At 35.4% G+C, this 22302-nt stretch overlaps 2 protein-coding genes across 2 annotated transcripts; both read left to right on the top strand.

Annotated features, from left to right (window-relative positions):
• Positions 1 to 1673: 1673 nt before the first annotated feature.
• LOC106911209 (Fc receptor-like protein 5) lies at positions 1674 to 11414 on the top strand. Its single transcript, XM_088015425.1, has 13 exons — positions 1674 to 1855; positions 2079 to 2111; positions 5125 to 5391; positions 5928 to 6206; positions 7210 to 7476; positions 7971 to 8219; positions 8360 to 8494; positions 8640 to 8655; positions 8731 to 8813; positions 9043 to 9087; positions 9653 to 9713; positions 10125 to 10173; positions 10456 to 11414. Exons 1-12 carry the CDS (start codon positions 1825 to 1827, stop codon positions 10132 to 10134), a joined length of 1476 nt encoding a protein of 491 aa, XP_087871551.1. The 5' UTR covers positions 1674 to 1824; the 3' UTR covers positions 10135 to 10173; positions 10456 to 11414.
• A 1963-nt stretch (positions 11415 to 13377) lies between these two features.
• On the top strand, positions 13378 to 21212 carry LOC106911931 (Fc receptor-like protein 5). The gene is made up of 12 exons (XM_088016024.1): positions 13378 to 13579; positions 13680 to 13712; positions 14798 to 15064; positions 15655 to 15939; positions 16285 to 16551; positions 16907 to 17155; positions 17466 to 17749; positions 17830 to 17912; positions 18143 to 18187; positions 19833 to 19877; positions 20111 to 20159; positions 20475 to 21212. Exons 1-7 carry the CDS (start codon positions 13378 to 13380, stop codon positions 17624 to 17626), a joined length of 1464 nt encoding a protein of 487 aa, XP_087872150.1. The 3' UTR covers positions 17627 to 17749; positions 17830 to 17912; positions 18143 to 18187; positions 19833 to 19877; positions 20111 to 20159; positions 20475 to 21212.
• The last annotated feature ends 1090 nt before the right edge of the window (positions 21213 to 22302 follow it).

Below are 22302 nucleotides of genomic sequence, written 5' to 3'. Positions count from 1 at the left end.
TCATCTTCAGAGCTGGTTGGTGATCTGGTGGAGTCAGAGCCTCTTCTGAGACAGAAAAGTCTTTAGTTTCCTAACACCTGATTTCTCTGGCTTCCTCTTTCATTTGCTTAGATGTTGAAGACAAAAACATTGATGAACGAGTTAGAACAACAACCTCACAATATCAAAGTCTCTCTCTCTTATGGAGCTTAATTAAAACCAGGTTAGTTTATGAATTAAAGTATAAGTTGCAACAAACAGCCTCCATGCAGTTATAACTTGAAACTGAATGATTGCTATAGTAATAATCATACAAGTCACAATAAAATTATTATTTATGAAACCAACGTAAGCTATATATCTCTACTGCACTGTTTATAATTAAATGAAGATAATTAATCAGCAAACTTACAACCAGCTAGCAACACTTAGCATCCTTCGTTCCCACGGGCTCCTTTTGTGACACGCATTTCATTTCCATCGGTTATTGTCCCGTTGTGTTGTCGTCTAACTCGGATTAGGACGTCACCAGCTTGAATTTACCAAAATTAGTAACTGTTGTCAAGGCCCTCTCTACTTTTAAGGCGATATTATGCGAGTAAAAATGGCGAATTTGAACAGCGTCTGTTATCTTCCCTGCGTTCAAGTTTTTTTTTCTCTTTATGGCGTTTTTAAAAACAAAGCAAAAGGGTGCAATACCGCCACCGTCTGGTCTAGAATATGAACTGGAGCTAATGCCCTTGATTTTAAGGTTTTACATCACACATCTGAAAATGGATTGGGTACTTTCTTAAAATTACATCATGATTATCCTTTTTTTATTGTATGCAATTTTAACAAAAATAGTAAAAGATTATTAAGGCACCTAAAAAGACATACTTTTTAGGTGCCTAAAAATTACATGAAAAGTACTTTAAAGGTGCCTAAAAGACATACTTCTGCATATGTATTAATTAGTTTTATTTTGTAATCAGGTTGCTGCGTGTTGCAGACTTCTGTCCAGGTCCCTCTTGAAAATGAGATCTGGATGTCAACGGGGTTCACCCGTTTAAATAAAGAAAGTAAAAAAAAGGCATACTTTATAAGCCTAAAATTTACACTGAGATGTAAAAAAATTCTATTTTGAGCATATATTTTAAAATATACACAAAATATATCTTAAATATACATGAGCAAGTGTATATTTACACTTGGGCAAATATATATTTTGTTCACTTAAAGTATATTTTATTATTTTAAAAGTGTATTTTGGTACAGTTATGTTTAAGTGTGTTTAAAGTTATATTTTCGAAATTGGTACAAGCATACTTTTAGTATACTTTAGATATATTTATAGGTAGTACACTTAATACTTAGTATACTTAAAGTGTACTTTCACAAATGTAAGTATGTTTGAAATATACTTAAGTATACTTTTTTTCACCTGGGAATAAAGGAAGTAGTTTGCACAAGGTATTTGTGCAACTTTATTTTTTTGCAGCCGAAAAACAAGTTTAGTTCAAATTCAAAGTATGTGATTGAGCAATGGTGCACAGCTTTGAAATCCATAAATTCATTCAACAAACCCATCAAATTGAGAACAGTGCACCTTTTGACTTTTCCTGTACTCAGAAAATTATCACCATGATTCTGAAAGCATCCTAAAAGCTGTTGTAGTTAAAGACTCCCCTAGTATAAATATATTGAGTAAACCTGCAATCAAAGCAACTGCAGTTTTTAAAACTCCAGTAATGGGAAGGAAACACGTAAGCAGCTATAAAGAAGAAGTATTCTGGGAACTTCTCTTTTTCTCCACAAGATAGAAGATTTCCTGGTTACAGTTGTTCAGCAGGTTGAGATGTGAGGATGGGACACGCTTGGCTTCACTTGCTGTTCTGTAAGTAAATATATCATCTTAAAAAAATAGATTAGTTAAACTAATGTTTTCTTAAAATGGCTGCTTGTCTCTAAATAAAGAGATAATTCAAGTATCAGCTATATTGTTATATTAAATTATTTCAGAAATGTTTTTAATGCCAGTTTTTCTCTGTTATTGTGATTGTCTTTCTTCCTGATTGATCCATTTTTCTAACTTTTTCATAAATGTTTGTTTTATTTAGTGTTCAGTTCAGTCATCAGTGGATACGCCAAAGGTGAGATACATTTCCTGATTATATCGTCTTGATTTTTCGTGTCTAACACCCTGTATTAGGTGGCCCAGGACTCCTTCCTGCCAGAGTGGAGCGCCGGACTTAACAACTTGTGACTTTTATCTGTGGGGCAGTTTGAAGGGAAAGGTGTACGCTAATAACCCGAGAACTTTACAGCAGTTGAAAGACAATATTCGTAATCCAATTCAGAGCATTGGGCCCCAGAGTTGCGTCATGTGTATGACAATATGTTAAGGCGTGCCCAAAATTGCATTGACGCACAAGGTGATCATTTCCAGCAATTTCTGTAAAGATTTTGGCATTTCAAGTTCTTTCTTTCTTTACGGAAGGCTGCCAGTAATACTAGAGTAACGAGGGCTACTTTTTCGTGGGCCACCCTGTGTTTATTTGTACTAGTATCTCTCGAACTGTTGGTGGAAATTTAAAACTTCTCCTTCTGTTAATAGCAGAAACAAGAAGCTGTTTATGTAGAAAGAGCGCAAGACAGCAATTTCACCCGTTAACCCACAAAGCTCGGATGAAAGAGCCACTATGACGAGACCAGTGTTGTTAGGAAACCTTAAAATGTTGCTAGAGTGAATCAGAAGCTACAATATATTTCATTTTCTTTTATCTTCATCATTTATCAGTAAGAACAAATGTTGGGTTTTCTGACTGAGAGTAACACCAAAGTTCTCCAAAGATCTGGAGACGAAACAAGCCGACAGGACCAAAGATCGTCCACTGTACTGGCGTTAGCTGCTGACCTTTTAACCCTTTCACACCTCTCAGCTGCTACATGTTTGTGTTGCTTGTTTCACACCAACCAACCTGGAGTTTTATTTCCAGGTTTATTTGGGAATAAAACTCCAAACTAATAAGACGAGAGCAAAAGCTGCTCGATATTAGCCTGAAAGTTTAGCCAACCTCTCATTCTTGACAAGGTTTCTGTTGGTTTGCAGACTGGATGAGAAAACAGGAAACTGTCTGCTGAGGATATTAGCAAACGTTTGTCAGGTTAACACCTCTGCCTATAATAGCACAACCACATTTTAATAAATAAAAAAACATCATTGTGTTTTCAACATGTCTATATTGATTAAGATTAAGAGTTTTCAAACTCCTATCAGCTTTTAATCTCTTCTCAACCTAAAAATCTGCTGGACAGGAATTGAATATGTTGATGTTTTCAGTTGATTGGTTGAGTTGGTCTGTAATGACAGTGTGGGTCCAGCTTCAATCCTGAGGTTTGCATTTTCACATTAATAAATGTGAAAATATGATTAACATGAAACAAATGCATTCCCATTTAGTCTGATCTACTGTAGTGACAAAGCTAGACAGGAGTGACTAGAATAACACAATGGATCTTAGCTGTGGATGCAGCTTTAGTATTTTTATATAAATTGAGATTTTGTTATAATTTGTAGAGTTTTAGATGATGTGATGAATGAAAGGTTTATGTAACTGTAGGAGTGATGAGACGTCTAACCTCAAACACTGCTGCATGTTTCTGAGATGTGCGATTTTTCAAATAGAAGACAAAAAGAAACAACATAATGCACCACATTATGTATGGTACATAATATTCCAACATAAAAGTCACAGTTTGCTAAATTAACCAGATTCATTATTTTTGTGAATGGCATCCTTAACCCTCTTTAAACCAACTGAAAACATAATATTTAACAATCTCTAGTTGAGAATGTATGGAGCCCCTGGAGGGACATTGAAGTGAAAAAAAAAATTTAAATTTCTTGTGTGCATCAGATAATATGTGACATGAACAGGACGATATCTGGTTCCACACAAGATGCCATCAGGTGTCTGGTGCACATGAGAACATTTTTCTTCTTTTTTTTTTCCTTCAGTGTCTCTTTTGGGCCTCTGTTATAATTTGCTGCATTGATTTTAACAGAATATTTATTAATGCTTGTGCATTTGAAAAAGAGGTAAACGATATCAGAGGACGCCTGTGGGAAAATATGTTGACATAACTGTCTTTTTGTCAAAATAGTACTTTATTGATTTGCTGCTGAATAATAGATAAATAACCTCCTGTTTATTAATCATGGTCATTTATTAGAACATGTTGAGAAAGCTACACATAATTCATAAAAGTGGAGGGAGAACATGAAGTTAATGGCAGCAATAACTGTAGATAATGAGTAACTGAGAATAGTGAGACAGTAGCAGAGTATAGACGGTCAGAATCATTAGCTCCTAATTACAGATATAGTTCAGAATAATCTAATAAGTCTAATTATAAGTTTGATCAACTTTGTTTTAATCCTTCCCTTAAAAGTAGACGAGGTCTGTCGTATTGATTGAAAACTTTCATCACATTTTTACATTTATTCACTTTTCACTTCAATGTAAAAATAGAAATTTACAGAAAACTTAATGGGTCTGTGAAGAGCTGAAAAAAAGATTTACCAGAATTAAAAACTGATTTATGCTCCACATGCCTGAAGAAAATGAAGAATTATTCCAGCAGATTATTTCATGCAGTATTATCTGATGTTTCTGTGTGGAACTTTAAAAAAAGCAATGTTATAAATGTAATAATATGTAAAGATGAGATAAATTTGTAGTCCCCAAAAAACTTGTCTTGGGTTCAGACGCTGGCTGCTGTAAAATCTAAACATCATAACCGTCATATTACATTCACACTTAAAACCACTAAATACATTATAAAATAAGGAAATAGAACATAAAATAACGTAGCAGGACATTTTAAAATCTTAGACATCATTGTCTACAGTCATAATGTACAGTTTTTAACAGAATATGCTCAAGGATATTTATTTATTTAATGCATAATGTAACAAATGTGATGCCAAGCAAAACTCAACTAAATGGAGTTTAGTTGCTTTGGTTGGTGGAGGATCTAAGTGTAAAAAGACACAGAGCTCTATTTTAGTCATCATTCAACTGTAGTTCAACAAGACAAAATTGTTTTTGTTGATTTAATGTTTCTTTTAAACTAATACATTCATGTTGTTTATGTCAACAGGTCCCATTCAAGCCAATGTGGTCCTGAATCCAAACGGGCCTCTGATATACAAAGGTGAGCATATTTATCTCCAGTGTCGGATCCGAGGAGGAGAAGGAACAAAGTGGACGTATGAATGGAGACCAACCAGGTTAAATAAACCTCAAACATCCAATAAATACATTAACATACTTCCAGTTAATGAGCTTCATAGTGGAGAATACAGCTGCAGAGGAACTAATGGGAGTGACTCAACAGCCTGGAGCGATGCTGTCGTATTAACTGTGTGTAAGTTGGTCATAAATCTTTCATATAAAAACATTATTGCACATTTTTAATGCATTTGATGCAAATAAGTGATAATTAGTTAAAAGATTGAGGTTTTTTCATTATCAATTTAAACTAGTTGGTCTGATTCTTTGGATTACCAACCCACTTCTTCCTTACAGATACGAAACGACTGATATTTTTAATTCAAATATGTGTTATAGGTTGAGCACAAATGTCTGTTTCCTCCCAGAGCTTTCTTAATTTTAAAGGTACAAACCTTTAGTTAAAGGTATATTTCAGAGTTATACAACAATAGCTAACATAAATAAAAACACATTTTCTCGAGTCATTTCTGAAAGTTTGAGAAAATGAAATATTTCAAAGTTAGAACTGCATGAATTCCTTCATAAAATGCAGAAACGCAAGAGGAATAAAATGTTTTACCAACTGTCTGGAAATAATCTGAGTTCTCTAATTACACTGAGTTATTAGATAAGAGATATTTTTCTTTAAACTGAAGCCTTTTATTGACATAGAAAAACTCTCTCCAACAGATGAACTCTCTGTGTCTCCATCATGGCTGAGTCCTGGAGCCTCAGTGACTCTGAGCTGTGAGGTTCAACATCCACCTGCAGGAACCAGGTTCTTCTGGTATAAAGCTGTTCCTAAACCATTAAACATCTTCTACAACTATGAGCTGCTGCCTGGCAGCTCCAATGGGACTGATGAGAACGTCTACATTGTTCATGGACTCAATAACACAGCAGGTTATGTGTGTGAAGCAGGAAGTAGAAAACCAACTAACAGAAATCCAACTTTTGTCTGGTCAGCAGGTCAGTTTATCTGTGTCTCCACTTAGTGAGTAAAACATGATGTTTTTACATTATTTCTTCTGATCCAAGAACTTTATCCTTAACAGTAATTTAAAGTTGTTGGATTCTGTAAAAGCACACTAGGAGGACCCGAAATCAGCCACGAGAGAGGAGTGAGCAGAAAACTTTGGATCTTTATTAGAGATAGCTAAGAGCGGCACACTGGATAGACAGCTGTACAGGCTAGGAGATTGTGCATGGGGCCGGGGGGAGAAGTGCTGATGCAGGGCAGCGTACTCACAACATAGAATCAGAGGTAATAAGTCCAGATCCAAGTTCTTGGTCAGCCGGGCCGAGGTCATATACAAAGGGGAAGAGAGCAGAGTCCGAGGGAGTGGGCGTGAGCGGCGTCAAAGTAACAGGCTAGATCCGGATAGGCAAAACAGCAGTCCGACAAGGGCAAGGCAAAAGGGGCAAATCCAGAGAACAAGAGCGAGGCAGTAACACAGAGGGCGTGAAGGGAGAACTAGAAACTACTTGCTGAAAGCGTTCAATAATCTGGCAGTGTGTGGGTAATGAGGGAAGCTTAAGAAGGGAAGCAATCAGGGAGCGACACAGCTGCAGGGAATGAGGGAGATGAGGGACATGACATGGATGGTCTCAAAACAAACACACCGGCCACATGACACCATTACAGGATTCATTATCAATGTAAAGAAAACATTTCAAAATTTACTTTGGTTTATATTTCCAGATATTGTTTCATTAAAAATGCAAAGCAGAAATGAAACATAACAAAATGAAAACGTGAAAAGTAAAAGTTGAAGGATTTGAAAAATCGTGGATCACTTATGAATACTGCAGTTTTTTTCTTACTTGAAACAAGTTTTTGTCGAAGATATTTTGTTTGATTTATTGCCATTATAATATTGATATTTGACACTAAAGACAATAAATAAAGTCAGATGATTTGGATGATCTTGTTTCAGCTTTATTCTAGATTAAATGTATATTTATTTTCCAGATCCTCGTCCAGCAGCTTCTCTCTCAGTGAATCCTTACAGAGTTCAACACTTCAGATCTGAATCTGTGACTCTGAACTGTGAGGGAAACTCTGCTGGGTGGAGAGTGAAGAGGTTTACAGAAACAGATTCAGTGTTAGACTGCTACAGATGGGGGAGAATGACTGGATCTACATGCACCATCAAGATGAACCAGCCTCATAGTGGAGTTTACTGGTGTGAGTCTGTATCAGGAGAGTTCAGCAATGCTGTGAACATCACTGTACCTGGTAGGTTGTGATTTATAACCTTTTTCTTTCAGATTTCTATCTATACTATAGATTTCATATATATATACATATATATTTACAATGCAGAATGTTTCTTATATCTTCATCATTGTAAAACACAATATTTATGAATTACTAATTTTTCACGCCAGCAAAAATACAATTTAACTTTTAGAAAAGTAAGAATCATAACATAAAATCAAATGATGATTTTGATTATTGCATGTAAACATTTTCTTCCAACATATGGATTCTTTCTAAAAATGGAGGTTCTGTGTTTTACTTCATGATGGTCAAATTCAGTTGTTTTAAATGCACAAAATCATTTGTGTGTAAGTGATTATTTATAAGTCACTTTTTAAACATCCACTACATATAATTTGTCCAAAATCAAAATATGTTCTGATTTATGTAAATGTAAAATCTTTTCTTCTATGACATACAGCTCCAACTTTGAAACTAATGCCTGAAATGTAATTTTATCTGTTTTACAGATGATGATTCTGCTCCTCTCCTGCTGAGTCCTGTTCATCCTGTGACTGAGGGAGATCCTGTTACTCTGAGCTGCAGAGATAAAAAACAACAACTTCTCTCCAATGTGTTTTTCTATCATAATGATAAACTCCTCCATAGTAACAGCAGAGGGGAGCTGAATATCTTTGCAGTGTCAAAGTCAGATGAAGGTTTCTACAAATGTCAACATTCAGGAAAAGATTCACCAAGGAGCTGGATGTCTGTTAGAGGTGAGGAGGATTTTAAAGACTTCATGTGTCTTATTTGGTGAATCCATTTAGTTGTTTGGGGAGAAAATTTTGGATCTTTTTGAGGGAGTGATGCAGATGTTTTTCCATCTCCATTCCTTTTTAATGTTTCTTATTTCCAGTAACTGTAACCAGTCCTGTCAGCTCTTCATTTCGTGTGATGTTGATCATTGGACAAATTGCTGGAATCGTTCTCTTTATTCTCTTTCTTCTCATCATTCTCCTGCTGTCATGGTGGCGTTGCAGTCGGTCCAAATGTGAGACTTTTTTCTTCTCATACTGTTGTGGGATGTGAAGTGATACATAAAAATCAAATGATTTTAATTTATTTGGCTGTTTTAACAAAACTGAGGATAAATTCACCATAATGCAACAAGTTTACTTTGTTCCCCTCATCCACAGATTCATGCTGCATCAGGTCAGTAAACTGATATTTACTTTTCTCAACAATCCTTCAGTGAATTTAATTTAGTTAAATTTTTCCATAATTTAGGTCAGAGGTCAGCAGTCAGAGCTCCTCCACAAATCAAGGACTCAACCAGGCAGAGAGTCAAGTTTACAGCTCTCTGCTTCATGGTTAGTAACTCTGTTGTTTTTACAAAGTGTATTCTCCTGCTACTCACTGGGGATTTTTCAAACTTTTAACCTGAACTATAGGAAAATACTCAATTTTCAAATTACAACAGTATCATAAACTTGTAGGGTTACATGAAGCTTCTGTTAGGTTATACTGGTTACAGACTGAATATTAATCGTCATAAATTCATGCTATAATTTTAACCTTGACCGTTTTATTATTTTGCAGGTGATACTTCTGAGTATGAAACAATCCAGCCAGCCTCTAACAATAGTAAGATTTATTTCTTGAAGCCGTTTCAACAGCTGTCTGGGTTGAAATGGTTTGAAATTAAACACACAAATAAATAAATCCACGTACTCAGCTAATGAGCTTCACTACGTTGAAAAGCACATTAAACACAAAGAAATTCATATATTTAGACTTTAGATATGCAAGATAATAATAAAATAATATTCATCCACCTATACCTGGGTTTAGGTTTCCTTCTCCATGTCTTGTTGTTATTTTAGACCAGTATCTGTACCAGACCTGGTTATAGGCTGGTTACATTTGACCAACCAGTAAAATGTAACCAACACTCTAGTTTAAGAATGTTTTTCAGTGTTGGTCCTACTGTACTAAACATAATAGTTGATGCTTTGCTCGCTTCGACTCAGACACATTTTTTTTCCTGCAGAATTAATCTGCTTTGGGAACTTTGTTGTTTTTGCTTCCTCCTGTTCTCTTAAGGAAAACATTTGTTATACAGATTATATCGATCTGTACATTTTATTTTATTAATTTTATGCCTTCTTCACCTTAAATATTCTTGTTTTTTATTTCTGATGATTGACAGGGAGGCCTGTTAACCCAGAGGACGATCACATTTACACAAATTTGAACAACAGAAAACAAAGGTAGGTGATTTCAGCTGCGGCTCCAGTTAATGTTTTCTCTGAAATGTGACCTCATACCAGCTCTACTACATGCTATTAAAACTCAACATGCTGTTCAGACAATCATTTTCCCTTTTAGCATCTACATGCTACAAGTAGAAACCATCAGAATCTGTCAGATCCGAAAACCAGCTGAGGACTTTGAGAGTTCTAGATAACAGACTTTCATCTGCATGAATAGTTTGTTTTGTCTGTGGATAAATGTTGCTTGTTGTTGATTGTATGAGAAATTATGGTGATTTGTTTTCAACATAACGTAGAACTACTCGGCTGATTTCAGTTCATCACAGCTTCTGCATCTTCAAACCAAATAATATCTCCTGCAGATGATCGTTGTGCTCTAAAAATACTGAGATCTGGTTTTTATTTTAGAATCCATTGAAAGCTAAAAGAGTCACTACAGTGAGAAGAAAACAACAAGGTATGTGAACTCTGCATTGAGATGAGTTTGTAAATATTCAATGTCATTTCATAGAATTTATAATAAGTAATTCGTTAAATGACTATATGTATTTAAATATATACATATTTTTTTGTATTTGACTTTCATATTCAGAGGTAAAATTTGCTGCTACTTTATAATATAGAGTAAAATATAAAAACATTGTCAATCTTTGAAAATTTGCTGTAAAGTTTTCATGGTTAAAATTGTTTTTACAAATGATGACAAAATGTGTTACATTCTCACACCTTTTCTTTACAGGAAAGTGGAATCCTGCTGCAGTTTATTCTGAAATCTGATCAGGAATGATTTCAAAAATGCCTGTCAGCTTTCTGGTGGTTCAGATTGAACTGAACTGAGTTTTTATAATGGCAACATAAAAAAAATCCCTAATCCTCAAATGTTTCTAACGTTCTTTAAAAATGCAGCACTTCTCATGATTATAGTTGTTCTCTGAACAGGAAAATCCATTTCTATGCTTTGTGTAAAGATATATTAGCACTGGTTATTTTATTTGAATCAAGAAAAAAAAAACATATTTGGATATAAAATTATTTTTATGTATTTTTATTTTTGACCATTTTTAGCTCCATAGTTTTTGTTTTACCAGGACATATTTGGTAACTTATAGATTTCTCCATATATTGTTGTTACATCTCTTCCATTTAATTACAAACTCACTGGATGTATGTTTTTGCAACGTGAAATACGAAATCATACATAAACAACAACTTAAGAAGCGCTGATGTAATGGCAGAGTTTCACAAAGAGCAGTTTTAAAGAGACAGGCACCCAATTTCAAGGCTTTTCAAATCATATTTGATATATACCGTATTCTTATAACGTGGAATTACTGGATGATCATTTATGTTCTCTATTACACATTTAAAAGATATTTAGCTCTACTAAGGAAAAGTAATGCTATAAGACAATATTAAATTCTGTCTTTTGGAAATAAACATAGATTTGTATTATACTGGAGTCTAAGAACTGTGGATTTTTTAATAACTTTTCTTTGTTCTGTTCATGTAATGTTTGTTGTTTCCTATTTCTACAAGGCTGAAGACAAAAGATGGGAATAATTGGCTGTTAATAGGTGAAAAAATAAACGGTATTACTTCTTAGATTAAGCATTAGAAACAGCTGAGCTGTCTTTATTCATTACTCTTTTTTTTTTTACAAACATATTACATTTAATAAATGTGTCACATTTTAATGTATATTTTGTGTTTTATTTGTTTGTAAAAAAGAAAACACCAACACCAATGTGAGGTCCTGCTGTCAGTTTCAGCACTGGACAGCTCCCACAATGCAACACCGCTGTTACTGCAGAGGAATGTTTTTATTTCACTAACACTGTTCAGAGGAGAAACATTCACGTCACATTCAACATGTGGTTTTAACGCATTAATGTGACGTAGATGTCTCATATGAAGCTCATATAGGTTTATAGTAGCCGCAATGAACAGGGCGCGAGAGGGCAGGCGCCAGATACGCCGTTCCTGCGCCTTGGTCTCGCGCTCTGTCGCGGATCGTGGTCGCGCATCTCTGCGCGGATCGCGCGCGCTGCCTTTCACTCAGACTGGATAATTTAGAGATATTTACATGATAAAGACTTACTTTCAGAGAAAACGGAGGAACGGGAACCAACGTAAGCGTCAAGTCTAAACGTTACTTTGCTCGATCGCGCTTAACTCAAAGCTTTCAAGGCGGAAGTCACACAGAAAGGTAGCAGGATTGTCAGATTTGATGTAATCTAACTGGTTTCTGTCAAAGATGTCGTATCTCTTTAATCTTCTCCCTTATTCTTTCTCCAGTGTGACCCTGTAAATTGTTCATAACTTAAAAATATTGACTTCAATAAAGTCGGATGCTATGCCTAAAAAACCACGCATCAAATTCAAAGTAGTGCAGCTGTAACATAGTTAAAATGGTTGAGGTTAAATCCTGCTAAAATGCACCATCTGCTGGTAAAAAGTTGTATTGCATTCACCCTAGAAAGAGCGAGGTATTATGGGTAATCCTCAGAGCCATGAGGATCACTGACGAGGTAACGTGTCTCTGTCATGTGTTAAAGAAATATTATTAATGCATTTTGTGAAGTGCGGTTGTGGTTGTCGTTTTTGCATATTGTTGAAATATGTTCGGTCTGGGTCACGCTAGTTCTGTTATTATGTCGTTTTTGTCGTGTTTGAGAATGTTTAGTTCGTGGGAAAGTGCAGTGGGAATTTCCCACGTGGTAACATTATGGCTCCTCCTTGCAGGAGCTTGTTTTATGCCAGAGACTGACCTTACCTCCATGCCCGTTCTGTGAAATGCAGGTATGTTTTACCAAATCTCCTGTAGCAGATGGTTAGCATGACACTGAGTTTTATATTAACAGTTTTATACAATGATGTGGTTAATTTATGTTTCTGCACTGTTCTAAAATGCAAGGTTATATAAACTAAAACATAAAAATGGCATCCAGTAAATAAAATGTCAGCATTTTATTTTATTTTTCAGAACATTTTAATTAGTTACTTTATTTTCTCTAAAAAGGAGACTCACTGGTTGTCCTTTTATTGTAAAACAAAATCCACTATACGATCACTGTAATTTTAAATTATTTTATTGTGGTTATTGTATTATGGGTAATCCTCAGAGCCATGAGGATCACTGACGAGGAGCTTGTTTTATGCCAGAGACTGACCTTACCTCCATGCCCGTTCTGTGAAATGCAGATGGAGAATTAAAGAAACAGCTGATGCCAACTTGAGCAGCTCCTTGTCGTTCATTACCACACCGATAGAAGCCACCAAAACCACATAGGCCACACAGCCCTTCATTTGCTCTAATTGTCACCATATGACTCTACACACAGACCACAGCACCATGAACTTTGTCATAGGTTACATCTATTTTTCAGACCTCACACGTAGCATCATCTCGCTACGAGGGCAGTGGACAGGAAGTATAAATATATTGAGTAGCTTCTGCGGTCTGAGCTGCTGCAGTTTTTAAAACTCTGAGTAATGGAGAGGAAACACGTAAGAAGAAGAAGAAGAAGAAGACTCGAAACTTCTTTTTTTCACAGCTAGAAGGATTCCTGGTTATAGTTGTTCAGCAGGTCGAGATGTGAGGATGGGACACGCTTGGCTTTACGTGCTGTTCTGTAAGTAAATTTATTAACTTTAAAAATACATGACTGATAAACGGGGCTGTACAGTGGCGCAGTTAGTAGCGGTGTTGCTTTACAAGCTGGCTCAGGGTCTTTCTGCGTGGAGTCCCTGTGCAGGCGTGGGTTCCCTCCGGGTCCTATTTGGCCCACAGTCCGGGTTGTTGGTTCGATCCCCGCTCCACTCGCCTCTATCGTTGACACTTCTCCCGCCTTGCCTGGTGACGTGTCAGAGGGCCCGGTGGCGCCGGTGCATGGCATACCAGTTTGTCTTTGATAACTTATCCTTTGTTCTGACTTTTTCATAAATGTTTCTTTTTTTGTACAGTGTTCAGTTCAGTCATCAGTGGATTCGCCCAAGGTGAGACACATTTTTGAATGTAAAATAAATATAATTGTAGCTTCTCTTTAACTGTTGGTGCAAATTGTAAAGCTTCTAGTTCTGTAAAGCTGTATTAGTAAGTCATTTGTTCACAACAGAAACAAGAAAGCGTAGAAAAACCTTAACTAGCTTCGTAACAACTTTACCTAATAACCTAAAAAGATTAAGGGGGCATTATGAGACGAGTGTCACCACAAAACCTTCATACACTGGTCCAGTGAATCGGTAGCAGCAATATATTTTATTATCTTTTGGCTTTTTAATCTGAAATCTTTTTATTTTTTGTGTGGTGAACTGTTGCTCTTATTTGGCTGTTTTCTATTCTTGTACTGCAGACATACGCGTCTTTTTTTAATGTATATGTTCCTGTCAATATTTGTGAAGGTTGACGTCAAATGTTTGACCGATAAGATTTTAGTTGTTTTTCAGACTAGGTGACAACACAGGAAACTCTGAGAATATAAACAAACATTTAAGAGATTAACACCAATAACTAAGCCACGATACCATGAGCTGACAGGAAAGCATCTCTGTGTTTAACAAGCTGTTTTAACTCCCATTTTATCACATTCTGTCAACTTAACTGTAAAAATGGACAGAAAGCTACAAAAATTCTGTCCACAGCTGAAAATAGTTTTACCAGATGAAAATGTTGCTTTAGTCGCTAATTACCTAAAGAAAATGAAGAGAATAATTGTTACGGCAAATTATTTTGCTCAGTGTTTTTAAAAGTGTAAGTGAAAAAAGTGGATGGTAAAGAGGTATTTATTTGGTGAAAAATGTGAGTGCCAAGCAAAACACAGCCTGTTTTGATGTTATTTTAATTTGTTGTGAAGGTTTGAGTTTGTTCTAAAGTGAGTTGGTTTATGGTTAGAATAAGGAAATAAGTCAGTCACTGGTAATAGTGTTGATGTGGTGGAAGAGGGACAAAAATGGAGATGAGCTGCCTGATGAAGTTCTGTTTAGGGCCTCATAAAACCTTAGGCCAGAGCTATAAATTAAAATACTTTTTTTCTTTTAATTTCTTTCAGTTGAACTAATATGTTTGTCATTTATGTGAACAGTTCCCATTAAACCCACTGTGACCCTGAGACCAAACTGGCCTCTGATATACAAAGGTGAGAAAGTTGTTCTCCGGTGTGAGATCCCAGGAGGAGAAGGATCTCAGTGGATGTATGAATGGAGATCAGCCAGGTTAAATGAAGGTCAAACATCCAATGAAAACATTACCATAGCTTCAGTTACTGAGGCTCACAGTGGATATTACAGCTGCAGAGGAACAAGTGGCGATGGCTCAACATCCTGGAGCGATGTTGTCGTATTAACTGTGTGTAAGTTGGTCATAAATATTTCATATATTTGAAATGAATACTACAAGTTTTTTAATGTGTTTGGTATGAGTAAGTGATGAGTATGTTTTTCTAAAACTATGTTTACATAGTAATTGCTGTCAGTGTAAATATTTTAGATATTTCAGTCACTGATTGGTTTCATCCTTTTTCCAAACTTGTTCTTCCTCACTGGTACAAATGGCTGAAATTACAATTTAATTTATGTCTTGAGTTCAGCCCAGAAGTTTGATTTAATTCAAGTCTGTCTCAGTTTAAAGGTATATAACTATTGATAGTTATGCAAAAACAGATAATAAAAATAGGATGTAAAAGTAAAAACAATAAAATTTTCTCTCCAAGTTCATTCTAAAGCGAGAAAATGAAATAAATATTTAAAAAAAATTTTTTTTTTTTTTTAAATGGAGTTAGGATGTAGTAAAAATCTTTTTAATATGCTACAACTCTGAAAGTATTCTAGTGTGTCAAACTATTTTTCTTTAAATTGGAGCCTTTAGGTTATATAGAAATTTTTAACATTTGACTATTTGAAAAGGAACAGTGTTGAACAAATCAATGTGACTCTCCAACAGACAAACTCTCTGTGTCTCCATCATGGCTGAGTCCTGGAGCCTCAGTGACTCTGAGCTGTGAGGTTCAACATCCACCTGCAGGAACCAGGTTCTTCTGGTATAAAGCTGTTCCTGATCCATCAAGCAAACTCTACAGTTACAGCTATGAGCTGCTGCCTGGCAGCTCCAATGGGACTGATGAGAACGTCTACATTATTCATGGACTCAATAACACAGCAGGTTATGTGTGTGAAGCAGGAAGAGGAAAACCAAAATACAGAGATCCAAGTTTTGTCTGGTCAGCAGGTCAGTTTATCTGTGTGTCTCCTCTCAGTGAGCAAGAAATTATGCATTTATATTTACTCAGCCATGTACTTTATTTTTAAAAGTAGTTTGAAATGTATGTGTAGTCGGCAAATTTATCAGTGATGTAAAGAAATAAATACAAGTTTGTCTAAGTAATTATTTTTGGGTATTGCTTAACTCAAAATGCAAAGCAGCAATTAAATGCTAAAGTTTCTAAAGTTTCTGCTGAATGTGTTTGTTTGATTAATTTTAACACAGATATTTAGAAGTAAAGCCATAGATGACTTGAAGAAACTGTTTTACAATTTGTTCTAGATTAAATGTCTTTCTATATTTATTTTCCAGATCCTCGTCCAGCAGCTTCTCTCTCAGTGAATCCTGACAGAGTTCAACACTTCAGCTCTGAATCTGTGACTCTGAGCTGTGAGAGAAACTCTGCTGGGTGGAGAGTGAAGAGGTTTATAGAAACAGGCTACTTGTCAGACTGCTCCGACTGGGGGAAAATGAATGGATCTACATGTACCATCGACAGAAAGTGGTCTGTTAGTGGAGTTTACTGGTGTGAGTCTGGATCAGGAGAGTTCAGCAATGCTGTCAACATCACTGTACAGGGTAGGCTGTAATTAATAAGACTTTTCTTACATAATTTCCCTGTAATGTGCAGTCTGTTTTCATAGGTAACTAATGATTGTAAAACATTATAAGTTCAAGAGGTGCTTAACAACTAATACTTGTTTTTTCACTCCAATCAAAATACAATTTATATTTTAGAAAAATAAGAATCATAACATAAATAAAATCAGGATTTTTATGACTGCATGCTGGCTGTGTTTCTGTTAACTTTGGAGTAGAAAGTAGACATTTACTTCTAACATCCGGAAGTAAATGTAAAATCTTTCTTCAATGACATACAGCACCATCTTTGAAACGAATGCCTGAAATGTAATTTTATCTCACTGTTGTACAGACATTAAGAATAATGTAATCCTGCTGAGTCCTGTTCATCCTGTGACTGAGGGAGATCCTGTTACTCTGAGCTGCAGAGATAAAAAACAACAACTTCTCTCCAATGTGTTTTTCTATCATAATGATAAACTCCTCCATAATGACAGCAGAGGGGAGCTGAATATCTCTGCAGTGTCAAAGTCAGATGAAGGTTTCTACAAATGTCAACATTCAGGAAAAGATTCACCAAGGAGCTGGATGTCTGTTAGAGGTGAGGAGGAGGAAAATATTTGATGGATTTTATTTTTTAAACAATTTTCTAAAGAGAATGGTAAACACTAAGTCTTATCTTTTCTTCACAAACTAAATCATTACAAATACAGCAAAACAAAAGTAGTTCCCTCACTGCTTGTTCCAGTTCCTGACAATACTTATTTGCTCCAAATATATTGGGGGAACAAAATCTTACTGTGTCAGGAATTAATCACATCCTGGATGATTGTTATAAAGTGCAAATGATATTTGTTTTTATCTTCAATGCATAAAGATGTTTTCTCATTTTCAATGTTTCTTATTTCTAGTAACTGTATCCAGTCCTGTCAGCTCTTCATTCCCTGTGATATTGATCGTTAGACCAGTTGTTGGAGTCGTTCTCTTTATTCTCTTTATTCTCCTGCTCTTGTGGCGTTGCAGACGGTCCAAATGTGAGACTTTTTTCTTCTCATACTGTTGTGGGATGTGAAATGATACATAAAAATCAAGTGATTTTAATTTATTTGGCTGTTTTAACAAAACTGAGGATAAATTCACCATAATGCAACAAGTTTACTTTGTTCCCCTCATCCACAGATTCATGGTACATCAGGTCAGTAAACTGATATTTACTTTTCTCAACAATCCTGCAGTGAATTTAATTTAATTTAGTTTAATTTTTCCATAATTTAGGTCAGAGGTCAGCAGTCAGAGCTCCTCCACAAATCAAGGACTCAACCAGGCAGAGACTCAAGTTTACAGCTCTCTGCTTTATGGTTAGTAACTCTGTTGTTTTTACAAAGTGTATTCTCCTGCTACTCACTGGGGATTTTTCAAACTTTTTAACCTAAACTATAGGAAAATACTCAATTTTTATATTATAACTTTATCATAAACTTGTAGGGTACCGTAAAGCTTCTGTTAGGTTATACTGGTTACAGACTGAATACTAATCGTCTTAAATTCATGCTATATTTTTAACCTTGACCGTTTTATTATTTTGCAGGTGATACTTCTGAGTATGAAACAATCCAGCCAGCCTCTAACAATAGTAAGATTTATTTCTTGAAGCCGTTTCAACAGCTGTCTGGGTTGAAATGGTTTGAAATTAAACACACAAATAAATCAATCCAAGTACTCAGCTAATGAGCTTTACTACTTGTAGGGTACCATAAAGCTCTTTTTAGGTTATACTTGTGACCAGGGGTGGCGCCATGAATCATAGGCCCCCTGACAAAAAATGTGGTTGGGCCCCCCGCACAGCTGTTGTTACAGTTTTTGAGTCTATTTGACCCATAAAAAGTGTCACAGTTTTAAAATCTTGCATCTGCCTTGCTTCCTTTGGTTCAATACTGACAATTAGCACACTATTTACTGCTCATTAATTTAACATCCAACAGTCCACATCCAGTATGCAAGTAGGTTGCTTAATTTTTTTTTCTATTAGTTTAGATTACTGAAATATTTCTCACCATGAGCGACAGTCAAAAGCAAAGTGCAAAATACACATAAAGCAATCCAGACTTCTCAAAAATGGTATGTAGCTGCATTTTATTCAGGCTGCAGTACATAACTTTAATAAAAAACATGTTTTCTCTATATTTGTTAAATTTGTCACCATGTCATAGCAGTTTGTTATGAGACAGATAATCTGTGAAAACAATCAATCTCCTCCATCTCCTTCCTGAATTACTGGTTAAAGTAATGCACGGTTCTGACCAAAACAACCAATCAGAACCGGGATGAGGGTGTTAGTGTTGTTAATCAACTTCATTCACTCACTGCTAAATGTGCTAATGGTGGAGAAACAACTTATCATTACAAGAAACCGTTTATCTGCCATCATTGGTAGCTATGCTTACTAAACTGAGCATTCACAGTTTGAATCTGCACAGCTCTGTGCTATGCTAGTTCCAGCACGGCACAAATCAAGGGGGAGGAAGGATGAGCAGCACCACATGAGATTGTGATTGACAGCACTAAAACTCTCCTGCCACTGACTGGTTGTTTGCACTGGGAGAAAGCAGAGGAAATAGATTTTTCACAGATTACCTCTCATACCATACCGTCACAACATAATGACAGTTTTAAAAAATATGTGAAAAAATATTTATATAAAAGTGACATACTGCAGCTTTAATTTCACTCAGGAGAGGATGGGTCAGGAGGGACGGTGGTTAGAGCTGCTGCTGTCTGACTCTCCTGCTGTTAAGTGGTAAAAAGTACAAGGAACAAGTTAAATATATGAATATGTTGGTAGTTTTTTCCTTAATTCATTAAATGCTAGTGACATGGAGGCAAACAGTAGTTTGTAGCTACGCTAATTATGCTAAATGGTTGATAATCTCACACAGTCTACTCACCTCTCATGGAGAAAAACTGGGTTATAAATTAACACTCTTGCCTTTCTCTCTCTCTCTCTTTTTTTTTTTTGAAAACCTGATTTTACAACTTTTCTTAGCAGCATAGTAAATGCCACAGTCGTTCTTGTTTCTTATTGTCCTGATTTTTTTATTTTTTAATTTCTAAGAAGAAAAAATAAATACTTAAATTGTGGAGGGCCCCCTGTTGGTCAGGGCCCCTAGAATTGCCATCACTTTCCCCCCTATACCGCGCCCCTGCTTGTGATAGACTGAATATTAATCTGCTTAAATGCATGCTATAATTTTAACCTTGACCGTTTTATTATTTTGCAGGTGATACTTCCGATTATGAAACAATCCAGCCAGCCTCTAACAATGGTAAGCTTTATTTCTTGAAGCCGTTTTAATAGCTGTCTGGGTTGAAATGGTTTGAAATTAAACACACGAATGTTTCACTAGTAAATTAATCCAAGTATCAGCTAACGAGCTTTACTACTTTGAAAAGCACTTTAAACACAGTTCATCACAGCTTCTGCATCTTCAAACCAAATAATATCTCCTGCAGATGATCGTTGTGCTCTAAAAATACTGAGTTCTGGTTTTTATTTTAGAATCCATTGAATGCTAAAAGAGTCACTACAGTGAGAAGAAAACAACAAGGTATGTGAACTCTGCATTGAGATGAATGTGTAAATATTCAATGACATTTCATATAATTTATAATAAGTAATTTGTTAAATGAGTATATATCTATATATATATTTATATATATAGATATATAGATATATATATATATATTTCTTTTTTTGTATTTGACTTTCATATTCAGAGGTAAAATTTGCTGCTACTTTATAATATAGAGTAAAATATATATAGTCAATCTTTGAAAATTTGCTGTAAAGTTTTCATGGTTAAAATTGTTTTTACAAATGATGACATAAACATGTGTTACATTCTCACACCTTTTCTTTACAGGAAAGTGGAATCCTGCTGCAGTTTATTTTGAAATCTGATCAGGAATGAAATCAAAATGCCTGTCAGCTTTCTGGTGGTTCAGATTGAACTGAACTGAGTTTTTATTATAGCAACATAAAAAAAATCCCTAATCCTCAAATGTTTCTAAAGTTCTTTAAAAATGCAGCACTTCTCATGTTTATAGTTGTTGTCTGAACAAGAAAATCCATTTCTATGCTTTGTGTAAAGATATATTAGCACTGTTTGTTTTATTTGCATCCAGAAAAAAAAACATATTCCTTAGATATAAAAATATTTTTATGTATTTTTATTTTTGACCATTTTTAGCTCCATACTTTTTGTTTTACCAGGACACATTTGGTAACTTGTAGATTCCTCCATATATTGTTGTTACATCTCTTCCATTTAATTACAAACTCACTGGATGTATGTTTTTGCAAACAGGAAATACGAAAACATACATAAACAACAACTTAACATTTTGTTATAGCTGGCATACATGTAAGGAGTCATCATGCTAAATAAAAACATGTAAATATGTTTACTGATAATGGTTAATTGATATTTACCCCTTATTCTATGCTGAAAGTATTTTTTTTAAAGATTAATATAAATTTTTGTTCTACACTCAGGTTTCAAATTATTTCCATGTTTTCTAGATTTAAATATTTTCCTTCAACCAAAACGTTTTTTTGTAAAATGATACCAGCAGCTATTAAAAAGCCTTTTTATAATGTCTGATTGACTTCTTGAGCGTTTCCATGGTATTTTGATTATTTATCTTTGGTGATGAATTACAAGTCTTTGAAGTTGGAAGGCCTCCCTGCCATCACCATAATGTTTTTCTTTCTCCATAAATACTCTGTGGCTGTTTTCAATATGGAAACAACATAACATGACATAAAGGTCAAAAGGTTGATTTTACATGAAACTCACTGCTTAACTTCAAAGTGGACCCTGAAGATTGTAGTTCAAACAATTAAAGGGGCAGTATTGTGTAAAGTCGACTTTTTAAACTTTTCATCACATTATAATGTTATTCCATCATCAAAAACATAAGGCAAGGCAAGTTTATTTATATAGCACTTTAAAACAGTACCACTGACCAAAGTGCTGTACAATCACAAAATTAATCAATAAAAAACAAAATTAAAACACACTATAACCAACAATACAGTAACTTAAAACACCCTACACAATACATAAACATACCCAGATAAATACAGGAAAGCAGCAGCTCAAACTGAATCAAAGGCCAACCGAAAAAGGTAAGTCTTAAGAGCAGATTTAAAAATTGCTAAAGAAGAGGCCTGAATTCCAAAGTTTTGGAGCTGCAACAGCAAACGCCCTGTCTCCTCTCTGCCTTCTCGAAGTCCTCGGCACCTCCAGGTTCATTTGGCTCGCTGATCTAAGAGCTCGAGGAGGACAGTGTATATGTAGCAGCTCAGAGAGATAGGAGGGAGCAAGGCCATTTAAAGATTTAAATACAAATAAAAGAATCTTAAAATGCACTCTGAAATGTACCGGCAGCCAGTGCAGAGAGTATAAAATCGGGGTAACATGTTCTCTCTTCCGCGATCCAGTTAAGAGCCGAGCAGCCGCATTCTGGACCAGCTGAAGACGGGACAAGGAAGACTGGCTAACACCCACATATAAGGAATTACAGTAATCCAGTCGTGTTGTAATAAACGCATGGATTAATATTTCAAAATACTCCACTGATACAATATTCCTAATCTTTGCAAGCCGCCTCAAATGGAAAAAGCTCGTTTTTACAACGGCACTGATTTGCTTGTCCAACTTAAAATTTGCGTCCATTACAAAACCC

This window comes from Poecilia mexicana, unplaced genomic scaffold (genome assembly GCF_051168715.1).
Source record: "Poecilia mexicana isolate PSO_F unplaced genomic scaffold, ASM5116871v1 scaffold_18, whole genome shotgun sequence".
Taxonomy (NCBI): domain Eukaryota; kingdom Metazoa; phylum Chordata; class Actinopteri; order Cyprinodontiformes; family Poeciliidae; genus Poecilia; species Poecilia mexicana.
The sequence above is the reverse complement of the archived record's forward strand: the minus strand, read 5'-3'. Positions and strand labels throughout refer to the sequence as shown.

Bases quoted from the DNA above. Each gene is read 5' to 3' on its own strand.
- LOC106911209 (XM_088015425.1), top strand. From the start codon at position 1,825: ATGGGACACGCTTGGCTTCACTTGCTGTTCT. The intron at 5,392-5,927 runs GTAAGTTGGTCA...TCTCTCCAACAG, and splicing joins TGCTGTCGTATTAACTGTGT to ATGAACTCTCTGTGTCTCCA. The intron at 6,207-7,209 runs GTCAGTTTATCT...TTTATTTTCCAG, and splicing joins AACTTTTGTCTGGTCAGCAG to ATCCTCGTCCAGCAGCTTCT.
- LOC106911931 (XM_088016024.1), top strand. From the start codon at position 13,378: ATGACTGATAAACGGGGCTGTACAGTGGCGCAGTTAGTAGCGGTGTTG. The intron at 13,713-14,797 runs GTGAGACACATT...TTATGTGAACAG, and splicing joins CATCAGTGGATTCGCCCAAG to TTCCCATTAAACCCACTGTG. The intron at 16,552-16,906 runs GTAGGCTGTAAT...ACTGTTGTACAG, and splicing joins TGTCAACATCACTGTACAGG to ACATTAAGAATAATGTAATC.